We start from the raw sequence: 12,962 nt of genomic DNA, 5'->3' as shown, positions 1-12,962 counted from the left end.
TAATGTTCAACATATCCGGTAAGGAAGAACACTATTTAAGGACAACAGATTATCTTGAGTTCTTCTATGCAATGTGTATGCTGCTATTTTGCTTAAATCAAATAAGTAACTAACTATCCTTTAAGGGAGAACAACCTACTACATAAATAAGAGCTCTCCAGGTAGAAAAATCAGACAAGTGAATGAGTTAAAACTTCATTCCACCCAAGCCTTCAGGTATAGATCAGGAAAATACAGTATTGAGCAACGAAAGATCTTACTGAGCTTCAACAAAGCCCTACTTGTATTAGTGTACCCTAATGCATTAATAATGACAAGCAATAAAATGTTTCTCTTTCCTTTACAGGTCAAATTATTTTGATGTCAAATCATCTGCTCAACATTATATTTCTTTTTGTTCACTGTAAAAATTATCTTTTTAAGATGGAAAAAGCCAGCAATTTGGCACGTATGCTTATTGTTTGTTATAAAGGATTTCAGAACGCTTAAAGATTTAAAAAAAGAGAAAAACTTGTCTCATTAGTTTGGGTCCTGTAAGCAGAAATCTGTTACACTTTAACATGGGCTAAGCTGAAGTTTATTTGTACATTACTTAAAACTTTTCTTTGAGACAGGGGTGCTCTGTTGCCCGGGCTGGAGTGCAGTGGCGCAGTGATCCTCCCACCTCAGCCTCCTGAGAAGCTGGGACTACAGGCGCATGCCATCACGCCTGGCTAATTTTTGTATGGATGGGGTTTTGCCACGTTGCCCAGGCTGCTCTCGAACTCCTGGACTCAAACAATCCACCTGCCTCAGCCTCCCAAAGTGCTGGGATTACAGGCGTAAGCCACCATGCCCAGCCTTGTATATTACTTTCTTTAAATAGAAACTAATAAGCTGAGAATCACAAGAGAAAGATTCAAATGAAATAAGAGAAAAAGCATGTTAAAAGAATTCTAAATTCTTTCTAGTTTTATTTATGAGGTCCTTTTTGTCAATCACATTCCCTAGACAAACTTAATGTTCTCTAAACATGCTTGGTATCTTCTTATCTCTGTCTTTGCCCATGCTAGTCTATCTTTATAATGCCACCCCAATCCCTTCCCCACGTCCCTACCTTTTGAAATTCTACCCTTCTTTAAAAAAACGAGCTCAAATTACACCTTCCCAATAGTCTCCCCGATCTCTTCTCATACCAGAAATTCTCCCTCTCCCCAGAAGTCATATAGAAGGTAGACATAAAGCACCAGTACTTGGTGAAAAGTTTTAAGGGAGTGGTAACTTTATACAGCCGGTACTATCTACCTCATAACAGCTTCCAGCAATAGTTCTGGTATTTCAAATTTGACTTATAGAACAGCATAGACAAGGATTCATACCAACATCTATATGTGTAGGTATACATACACACAAGACACACACATGTTCAAGAGATACTGATGACCTGCAATACACAAGTGCTTTTTAAGAAACCACAGAGAAACAAAACAAAATTAAAAACAAACCAACAACAAAAAAGTGAGCCACTGTCCTAAATTCAAAGGTATAGTTACTATTTATTTCTGGGAAACAAAATCAAGAGTCTAGTGTCTATAAAGGCATTTAAAGAAGCCTGAAGCTGATTGTCGCTTGTCTTCTTTAGGAAGGGTTAGAAGAGTTATTCACAGGAAAAAGAAACACTGATTATCTTAATTTTGAATCCAGAGCTATTCAAGTGGCTTTGTGAACTCCACTAAACCAATAAACTAACCATACAGAACTTCAAGTATCTCTAGTGGAGTATATTTAAAGGAACAGAAAGGTCACATCTAATGTTACAGCCCAATACTCTGGGCTTCTAATAAGAAACTGAAAGCACTGTAATGAAATACAAGGCCTCTGAGAGGGTCAGAAAGACTTACCAATAAAGCTCATCAAGAAACAACGGCAGCTCAAACAGTCCATGAGATTCATGATCACAAATTTCAATATTGAATAGTGACCTCTAAAGCTAGACAAGTGTGGCTTAAATGTGAGCAGCCTGAATCATGATCACACTTAGGGCCAATAGTGAAAAACAGATATAGATGTATTTCTAGCCTAGCAACTAATTTTTTGGCCCCTGGGTAGTTTCTGTGCTCTCTTTCCTCTCAACCCTCCAATGGCACATGCCTTCTTAGCTGTTTCTATGTTCACCTGCCTTTCCCTTTCAGTAGCGTGAGTCACTAACAGCCAAATCCACAGGGACCCTCTGTAACCTGTTATCTGGGGGAGCAAGAGATAACACACCTCACTAGTTATATCATCTTTCAATGTAGCCTTTTAGATAATTTCAACATTTTCTGAGTAAACTATCTTAAACATTACTCCAGAGCTAACAGCGAGGTAGGTTACAAATATAAGTAGTTTATTTTTTATTTTTTGGTTTATTTCGGTAGAGACAGGGTCTCCCCATGTTGCCCAGGCTGGTCTCGACCTCCTGAGCTCAAGCAATCCTTCTGTCTTGGCCTCCTAAAGTGTTGGGATTATAGGTGTGAGCCGCCATACCCAGCCCACATTTCTTTTTTTAATGGGGCTTTTTGTTTTTGACAAAATACTTTTCTTCCTTGAGAGCCACTGCTTTAGGATAAAGTGTTAAGTCAAAGATGCTTATCTGCAGCCATTCATTATTTCATTCTACAGATTTTATTAAATGCCTATTAGGTGCAAGACAGTTATAAACTCTAAGTATACAGCTGCAGATTCACAGATAACAGATCTATTCTCATCCAGTGGGGCAGACTGATAATAAATTTAAAATAAGTATCTAATAGTTTCAAATACCGGCGAATGCTATGAAAACAAACCAGGAGAATAAGCCTGAGTGTGATTATGGGGAGAGAGTGACCCTTTAGAAAGAGAGGCAGGGAAGTCAGGGGAAACACGGCTGTAACTTGAAGCCATCTAAAGAAATAGAAGTCTAGGTAGGGGGAAAACAGTGAGTGTTGAGGCATAAATGAGTTTGGCATGTTCAGGAACAGAAAGTCAGTCAGTGTGGCTGGAACACAGTGAGAATGGAGAGTGTCGCAGCAGACAAGGTAGGAGATGCAAGCTGCAGTCAGAGTATGTGGGGTCTTAGATCCTTTAAAAAAAAAAAGCTTAGATTTTATTCCAGGTACAGCAGAAAGCCACTGAAAAGATTTAAGAAAGAAGGGATTTATGTTTTTATAAGATAACTCTGGCTTAGGTATGAATAAAGGATTACTGCCATACAGATAGATACTCTGTAGATATAACTGATTATAGAAATTCAGGGTGGTCAAGTATAAGTTATTTGCTTTAACTTGAAATTAAATAATAGGATGGTTAAGAGAACACTGACCTCCATCTCCTGCCTAAAAGAAAAAGAAAGGAAGGAGCCGCCTGACCAGATTTCCACTCTGCTGCAACCTAGACTTTTAAAAAAGTATTTGTAAGAAATAATAGTTCTGAAACCATTCTATAGTTCTGAGAGTCCTAAGAAAAGTATGCTTTTCTTAACTCCCACCTTACCACTTGCAAATCTAAAGTCAAAAGAGCAGGCTCAACTGTGACCCTCTAAAAGAGGCTTTAGTGTCTGTAATTTATAGTTACTAAATTATCATTTCCCTTAGATAGTTAATATAAAGAAACGAAAAGTTAGCTCCTCTGTATTTGATGACTAATGATGTAAATAAGACTATAAAAGGAATGGTTTAACCAGTAAAGTTTTAAATCTGTAAGAAACACCAACTGCAAATCAACCTTTGATAAACTGACTGGACTAGTCACCAAAGTTTTCTTTTAAGAATTTCCTTGGATTAGGCATGGTGGTTCACACCTGTAATCCCAGAACTTTGGGAGGCCAAGGAGGGAGGATCACTTGAACCCAGGAGTTCAAGTGCAAGACCAGCCTGGACAACATAGTGAGACCACATCTCTACAAGAAAAAAAAGTTTAAAAAAATTTTCCTTGGTCTGCTAATTCAAATTACTGTAAATATTGTATTTCAAAGTTACAAAATTCTATATTTTTTAAAGATTTATTGAAAGCCATTTTTCACCAGTTTATGGGACCATCTTTTTTGTTTTGTCTGAGCTAGTTAAGATTTTGCTTGATCTTAAAACAAAAACAAACATTATTAGCATAAGAAAATGTAACATATGACCATACCTCCACTTTAATTCTCTTTGGGGATAATTCATCTCTTTCTCCACATTTTGACCTAAGGGAAAGGGGAGAGGAAAAAAACCAAAAACTTGAGAAAGTAACAGATTTTATTCCAAAGGCATCTCAGCCTATAATCTTCCACCAAAATATATACCCTGAAACTCCAACACCAGAAATGACATATTCATAATGAACATTAAAATAATGAAGAAAATATCTTTCATCATTTCCAAATTAACACTAGGGGAATGTACAGATACAATCATACATTTTAAAAGGACACTACCTAAGAACTCCCCACCTCTGGCTTTGGTATGAAAGCCACTCAATAATTTTTTTTTTTTCTGAGACGGGGTCTCACTGTGTTACCCAGACTAGCCACAAAGTCCTAGGCTCAAATGATCCTACCACCTCAGCCTCCCAAATTGCTGGGATTACAGGCATGAGCCACTGTGCCCAACCTAGCACTTAATAAATATTTAATGATCATCACATAATGAAAAAAAAAATCAAGGAGGATATCCCTTTATGGTTCAGTAGGAATAATTTAGGATAAAATGACTAAAATGACCATTTAAGATGTATGTTTATGGCTACATGAGATTAAAATGCATTTTGTCTATCTACAGAAACTACAGATGTATTTACCCTGACCCAGTAATTTCTCTGCTGGGAAAACCTATCCCACAGGTACCTACACATATATAAAATGATGCTCCATCAATGGTAAGACACATAATTATTTCATGTACCACTATGAAATTAATTAAACTATGACAAGCCATCAACTACTTTATACTTCAATATAAAAGATGTTAAAATATGAAAAAGTACACTTCAGAATCAACAAAACGTACTATGTATGATGTTATTTATTGTAGTATTTACAATGAAAGACTAGACACAACCCCAGTAGCCATCAATAGGGTGTGGGGCTAAATGAATCACGGCACATCCACACAACTCAATACCATGCAGTCGTAAAAAATAATGAGGGCACCTTAGGAGTCCAAGGTGGCTTCTAAATTACGTAGAAGTGTTAATATATTTTAAAGTACATTTAACTTTAAAAGGATAGATTAGGCCAGGCACGGTGGCTCATGCCTGTAATTCCAGCACTCTGGGAGGCTGAGGTGGGCAGATCACAAGGTCAAGCGATGGAGACCATCCTGGCCAACATGGTGAAACCCCGTCTCTACTAAAAATACAAAAATTAGCTGGGCATGGTGGCGCATGCCTGTAGTCCCAGCTACCTGGGAGGCTGAGACAAGAGAATCACTTGAACCCAGGAGGTGGAGGTTGCAGTAAGCTGATATTGAGCTATTGCACTCTAGCCTGGCAACAGAGCAAGACTCCGTCTCAAAAAAATAAAGAAAAAGAAAAAAAAGAAAGGTGAAGGTAAATACTAGAAGAAACAGCTAAAAATCACTGAAGGTAGTTGCCTCTGGAACGTGGAAGTGAGAAGTGGGAAGGCAGAGCACAGGAATCGTCGAGTTTCACTGAAAGCCTTACGTATTATATGATGACTTCTTGAACTGTGGACATGTATCACTTTGATCAAAGAAAATTATTTAAATACTCAGAAAGAAAATGGTGTATAATACAATGAAGAAAATTAAAAATCAGTGAATCAGCTCTTGATTATCCAACTCCAAAAAAAAAACCTCATAAATAATCCCATAGAATGTGCTGTATATTCTTACCCTGTTCATTTAGTCTACATGATTTCACTTGTCAGTTATAAATACGTAGGTACTGACGTAGGGTAGAAAATAAAACTGCTGTGAGTTAGGAAAAATAATGGTAATGATGGCAAATGCCTATAGTGCTGGTTTTCAAACTTAGGATGCACAAGAATGCTCTGGGATGCTTGTGAAAGTTCAGATTCCAGGGTTCCATCCCCAAAGAATGTGACTTATTAGGGCTGGAGAGGGTGCTCAGAATGTGACTTTACAACAAAAACTTAGAGTTACTCTAATGCAGCGGTCATCTGCATCCAGAGAGGCAGTGGCAGGCACAACACAACGTGGGCTGGAAATCGGGGTCTGTGTGGAATCAAGTGAACAAAATCAAATGGTCCTATCCTGTAGACAATGCTTATGGCCCAAGTAAGGATAAGGTGAAGAAAAATATGCTGTGTTTACATTAAATTTTGAAACAACCATTGCTTTCTAACATCACGTTTATTTTATTTCAAACTTGTGTTCCATAACCCATTTGCTAGTAATAGAAGTACCTTTCAATTTTCCCTTGATACTAGTCAATAGAGTAGTTTTACATATTCAGCTAATCTCATCAGATTGCAAACACCTTGCAAAAAGGACCATTCTATTTCCTCATAGTTCAACAAGTTCATATAGTTAGCAGGCGTACAAATACATCTATAATGCTGACTAAATCCCCTCATCACACTCAAAACCAAAGTGTGTGTGTGAGAGACGAATGTCTAAAACCGCTACCAGAACAACGCTATAGTAACCCAGAGAATGATGCCTTTCAAAAGAGAAAGAGGAGGATTAAACAACAAAAATCGCCTTAGCAATGTTTTCAAAAGTCACTGCATCGTTTAGTTTCATAGAACAATAATCATACTTCTACTTTTTCAGAAATGTTTATTCTATCAATAAATGTTTCAAACTCTACTTCTATCAAGCAACGCAAAAATACTGACAGTTAGTTAAATACTTACTTGGTGGTTCTGTAAGTATATTTATAGGTGACTTCTCGAGAAATCTGCCGAGCCAAGGCAAAAAGCTCATCTCTTCTTGTCAGCAGGGCATTATCCTTCACACAGAGTTGAGCAGCTGCTTCATTAACAGTGAGCTGGACATCCAAAACAGAGTTTCAAAATTAAGAACATTTTAATTTCATCAAAATGCAAAAGGTTTCACTTAAAATATAAGAATGTCACACCATTATATAATGAAATCATAATTCATAAAAATCAGAATGGTATTTATTCCTAATTATTCCTAATGCCAAATTTCTGAAGAAAATCAACTACTCGGCCATCTCACAGAGCCCAAATTAATCATGATAGTCATCTTGATTTTATTTATTTATATGCTTTTTTTGGTTAGGTAGGAGAGTTTATAGACAACAAAGAAAATAAAAAGTGAAAAATATTCTGCATCTTGCTTATAAAAAAACCAAAATATCAGAATACAGGATTTGCTGACACCATTTATCTAACCAAAAATGAATGTAGATGGTCTGACAGACTTTTTATGAACTGACATGAAAATTCTTAGAAAGGAATCAAGACCATATGATTTTAAACATTTATCAAATCACTTAGTAAAAAATAGAGTTATCACGTACTAGGGCTATACTGGAAAATCAAGGTCTTGGACTAATCTCTAAGATCCATCTAATTCTACTACGCTTTCACAATTCAATAATTATTAAATATTGCCAATATAGAGTTGCTAGTTGACCAAACACTTTGTACTAAAATTCTGTTATCATAAACACAAAATCTTAATTGTTTAACAAAGTAGAAAATTTTTCACATAATTTTGTCCATATAGATATAGGAAATTGTCAAGAGGTATATCAAACTTTTTTAATATGCAAAAGATGTACTTAACCAAGGCATGATGATTAGCAAAAAGAAAATGGGACGTGATGGCAGACAGACCTGAGAAGAGTCCTGCTCCATCATTTACCAGCTACGATTCTGGACATGCAAAACTTTTGAGAGGCTTGGTATTTGGTATTCTGAGAGGCAAAATGGCATAATATCACTATCCCAAAAGGCTCTAACAAGAATAGATGAGGAGACACACCTGGCACAAGGTTGTGGTGTTAGTTCTTGTTTCCTTTTCATAAGAAACCAGGTACAGCAGTACCCCCTTACCCACAGTTTTGCTGTCTGAGGTTTCAGTTACCTGTGGTCAACTGTGACCCAAAAATATTAAATGAAAAATTATACAAATAAACAATTCGTAAGTTTTAAACTGTGCCATCTCACTCTGTCTTGTCCGAGTGATGAATCATCCCTTTGTCCAGTACATCTACACTGTCTACACTCCTGGCCGTCAGTCACTTGGTGGCCATCTCAGTCATCAGATGGACTCTTCTGATATCTCAGTGCTCATGTTCCAGTTATCCTTATTTTACTCAACAGTGGCCCCAAAGTGCAAGGGCAGTAATGCTGGCATATTGTTCTAATTGTCCTACTTTATTATTATTAATAGTTATTGTTGTTAATCTCTTGCTGTGTCTAATTTATAAGTTAAACTTTATCATAGGTATGCATGTATAGGGACGAACAGTGTATATAAGGTTTGGTACCACTTGCAGTTTCAGGCATCCAACTGGGGGTCTTGGAATGTGTCCCTCATAGACAAGAGGGGACTACTGTAGTCACCCTTTCTCCCTACCCAGGCATCTCATCTTTATTTAGAATAATTTTTCTTACTTAAAATTTTTGAAAACAAAAATAAATAGCATGCAATCATTCCATCCAGAATGACAATATTCTAATATACATTATTCCAATATTTCAGTGTACTTATAAACATTAAATATATATGTACATACAAATTTGTAATTTACTTTTTTCAGTTACATATGCTATATTTTTTATTTCTACCAATGTATTAAGGCAGAGACATGGCTTGTTTACATTAGCATCTGGCATGGGTTGGAAGTTCAACATAAATCTGTTGACTGATGAATGAATTGAAAAATCCTTTATAATATCACTTTTACTACCCACACATACAATATTCCATTGTAGAAAACAGCAATATATTATTTAAACTACCATCGCCCTGGACATCGAACTACCTCCAGTTTTCCATGTACTATTTTTTAAAAAGCTGCATAAGAGATTCTTAACTGTGCACCTTTGCACACATATCCAACTATTTCTTTGCAATACATTCCTACAAATAGACCTGCTAGGTCACAGGGTATACTAAATTTTAAGAAATGTATACATTCCACCAAAATACCCGCAGAGAAGTTGCTCTAATCATAATGCTGTCACAATGATTATATGATGAGTACATTTCCTACAATCTTGACCAACACTAGTTATTATCTTTTTAAAACTTTACCAATTTTACATTTCTAAAACAGCATTTGGCTATAATTTGCATCTCTTTGACTATGAAACTGAAGTTTTTTCTTAAATCTTTGACTCATTACAATGTTTTGTTTTCTTAGAACTTCAGGAATTCTTTATTAACAGCATTAACTCTTCATCATATGTAACGGGATTTTTTTTTTTAAGTTTGTCATTAGCCATACAGTTTCTATGCTGTGGGTGACAGGCACAGAAAAACTCTTCCTACTCTAATAATATATAAATGTTCCATAATTTGGTCTAATCGTTTTACTTTTCCCACCTAAGTATTTAAACCATCTAGAATGTGTTATGGTATATGGTACGATGTAGACATCTAACCTCCTCCTCCCCAAATTTATAACTGTAATTTATATTGTTCTGAAACAATTAATTTGGCCACTGACAGCAAGTTATAATAATAAACCCAAGTTTCCTATTTTAAACCCATAGCTGAATATGAAAGCACAATTGAAGGAAGAATTTATTTTCAGCCTTCTGCCCTCCTCCTAAAGAGTCATCAATAGATAAATTCCTCCCCTAAGTGCCTTTGAAAGGCACAATGTTATTGGAGTTAAAAGTGAAACGTATACTTTAAATAATGATTTTCAAAACAAATCAACTTCAGGTTCAGCATGGCAGTAGCTAAATGACCTTGAAGAGGATTCTCAGATACCTTTTTATGTAGCGATTTCTTTTTCATATTAATAAATCTAAATTACTAAGGAAACGTTTGATTTTCAGTAAGGTGTTTTAATTGACAACGTTTCAGAGGTACTAGCTTATGCACAACCACAGAAAGTAACTTTTCAACATAAATTGAAAACAATATTCTAGTATTCCTTCTATTACCTTTCCAGAAACCAAGAAAAATAAACACAATGCATTCATTGTCACTGAATTCAGGCTCCCACAAACTAAAAAAGTAGACTAAACTCCAGGCCCTCAGGGAACCTGGTAAAAAACTGAGGCTGGAGAAATAACTCTAGCTCACCCCCGAGTTGTAATAAAAAGCTGATTCATGAAGCCTCTCCCTTAAAAACATGTGTTCTGTCAGTGCTACCTAGATTTCATGCTCCCTAGCTGCTAATAATGAACAAATCCATAACTCTCCCTTCTGTCAGTGTTACCTAGATTTCATGCTCCCTAGTTGCTAATAATGAAATCAATAACTATTATGATATAATTACAAAAGAAAAATGAAAATATTCCCAAACAATTCGTCACTTGCTGCAGCACTGTTAGCTTTTTCTGAATGCCAACATTCTAATTTTGCTAAAAGGATAAAGTAACAAGATATTCTCCCTTACTGGTTTACTTATTTCCTCCATTTCCTCTTTTTGTGGCCCAAAATACCAAAATTCCACTCATTTCTTTGTGTGAAAGATTTCTTTTTTTTTTTTTTTTTAAAGAATTTTTTTTTTTTTTTTTTTTTTGAGACGGAGTCTCACTCTGTCGCCCAGCCTGGAGTGCAGTGGCCGGATCTCAGCTCACTGCAAGCTCCGCCTCCCGGGCTTACGCCATTCTCCTGTCTCAGCCTCCTGAGTAGCTGCGACTACAGGCGCCCGCCACCTCCCCCGGCTAGGTTTTTGGACTTTTTAGTAGAGACGGACTTTCACCGTGTTAGCCAGGATGGTCTCGATCTCCTGACCTCGTGATCCGCCTGTCTCGGCCTCCCAAAGTGCTGGGATTACAGGCTTGAGCCACCGCGCCCGGCCTATGCGAAAGATTTCTTAAAGTTGGTTTCCTTTTTGTTTTTGAGATGGAGTCTCATTCTGTCACCCAGGCTGGAATGCAGTTGCCCTGACTCAGTCTCCCGGGTTCAAGCGATTCTCCTGTCTCAGCCTCCCAAATTGCTGGGACTACAGACATGCACCACCATGCCCAGGTAATTTTTTTGTATTTTTAGTACAGACGGGGTTACATCATGTTGGCCAGGCTGGTCTCAAACTCCTGACCTCAAGCAATTCGCCCACCTTGGCCTCCCAAAGTGCCGGGATTACAGGCGTGACCCACCACGCACGGCCTCTTAAAGTTAGCTTTCTATCTTTTATAACTGGACTTAAAAACTGGACTCACTACAGTTATCTTTATCTTTAAAAAGAGTGATTTACTGATTCCTAAAAAAACTTTCTTTACAGGTTGTTAAAATTATAATCTCCAACAATTAAATGATTGTGACTTTAAGTACTGTTGGCACAAAAACACTGTGAACAACTTGTGTGTTAGGGAGGCTCAAAAGGCAATCAGGACTTTCATTTCCAGCACTGGGAAGGCTAGGTACCATTACTGGCCCCTCTCAGAAAAAAAACTAAAGTATATCAGGGCAAGAGGGGAGATACAAATAAAATAATGGAAAAAAATCCAAAACATTAGTCATATAATAAATGTAAATGGACCAAATGGTCCAGTTAAAAAACAAAGAACGTCTGACTGGGTTCTTTGAAATCCAACTGATCAGTATTTATAAAAGATATATATAAAACACGGATTCAGAAAGGTTGAAAATAAAAGGATGGCATAAAGATATAATAGGCAATAGGCTAGGTGTGGTGGCTCACGCCTGTAATCTCAACACTTTGGGAGGCTGAAGCAGATAGATTGCTTGAGCCCAGGAGTTCGAGAACAGCCTGGGCAACATGGAAACCCCGTCCCTACAAAAAGAGAGACAAAGAAAGAAAGAGAGAATGAGAGAAGACAGAGAGAAACAGAGAGAGAGAGAGAGAGAGAAGGGAAGAGAGAGAGCTAAAGAGAGAAACAGAGAGAGATATTTATCTGCTGACAAATATTCTGTAATGCCAAATTATCTACCTGCTTACATTTCTGAGTATTACAAGTTTCTACATTCTCTATCGCCTTGCTGTTCCCAAGTTTTAGTTGCTCTCTCCTCATCCATTCACTGATTTAAGATTGGGGGCACACTGCTTGCCTAGTTTACTACCTACTATCTGTTAACACCTTTTATGATAGATGCAACACTGCCTGCTGGCTTTTTTCTGACATTGCTTCTGGGTTTGTCCCTTAGCACCTGCCGAACACCAGCAACGTGAGTGGTTCTAAGCCTCAGAACTCACTCTCTTCACAATCTGACACCTATATAACAGACCGGACTTAGCCAGGTTGTAGGACTATCACTGATTCTTTAGCTTAAAAAAAAAAGGGGGGGGGGCCTTAACAATAAGTCATTCCATAATTCTTTATGGTGTACATTTGGAAACAAGTTATGTTATTATAAATATATAAACAAATATTTTTTTCTTATTACAAGAAAAATAATCTTATGTACTGAACAGTTGAAAAAAACTTACAGGTATAGCTGGCTTCCTGAATTTCATCCACTCGTGACCTACATATAGCTCTATGTCTTGAAAGATTAAAAGAACAGTATCCACACAATTTAAGCCAACAATGAATTAAGAATAAGTCATATACTCCTTATGTGGAAATTGAGTACAAACTAGCAACATTCTTTAATCTCAGGAACTTAGAAGAACTAAAAAAACTTCTGCTAATTGTAAATAATCAGGAGAAAAAAAGTAAAATTCTCATAATACCTAAAAGATATACCTAATAGTACCTTCTTTCAATTCCCTCAGGATTCTGTCATTTCTTCCAAAATCTTAGATATTTACTAGTTTTAAGAAAGCTTCCTGATTCACAAACATTTATCCTAAACTGTATTATTGAACCAGATTCACATACTGGAGTTACAAGTAACAAGTAGGCCTAAGTTAAGTTTCAAAAACACAAACCACAACTTCCA

The 12,962-nt window shown here is 36.8% G+C and overlaps 1 protein-coding gene across 6 annotated transcripts in view; it reads right to left on the bottom strand.

Annotated features, from left to right (window-relative positions):
- The window catches only part of NAB1 (NGFI-A binding protein 1), a 41,576-nt gene that overhangs the window by 15,142 nt on the left and 13,472 nt on the right, over positions 1–12,962 (bottom strand). For all 6 annotated transcript variants that reach the window (XM_023217683.2, XM_023217647.2, XM_023217655.2 and 3 more), the window contains 2 exons: positions 6,815–6,948; positions 4,129–4,180 (listed from right to left, as the gene is read on the bottom strand). In XM_023217683.2, coding sequence (XP_023073451.1) covers positions 4,129–4,180; positions 6,815–6,948 — 186 coding nt within the window. The remainder of the gene's footprint in view (positions 1–4,128; positions 4,181–6,814; positions 6,949–12,962) is intronic.

The sequence above is a fragment of the Piliocolobus tephrosceles genome, chromosome 11 (genome assembly GCF_002776525.5).
Source record: "Piliocolobus tephrosceles isolate RC106 chromosome 11, ASM277652v3, whole genome shotgun sequence".
Taxonomy (NCBI): Eukaryota; Metazoa; Chordata; class Mammalia; order Primates; family Cercopithecidae; genus Piliocolobus; species Piliocolobus tephrosceles.
Note: the sequence above shows the minus strand (reverse complement) of the source record. Positions and strands in the feature narration are given on the sequence as shown.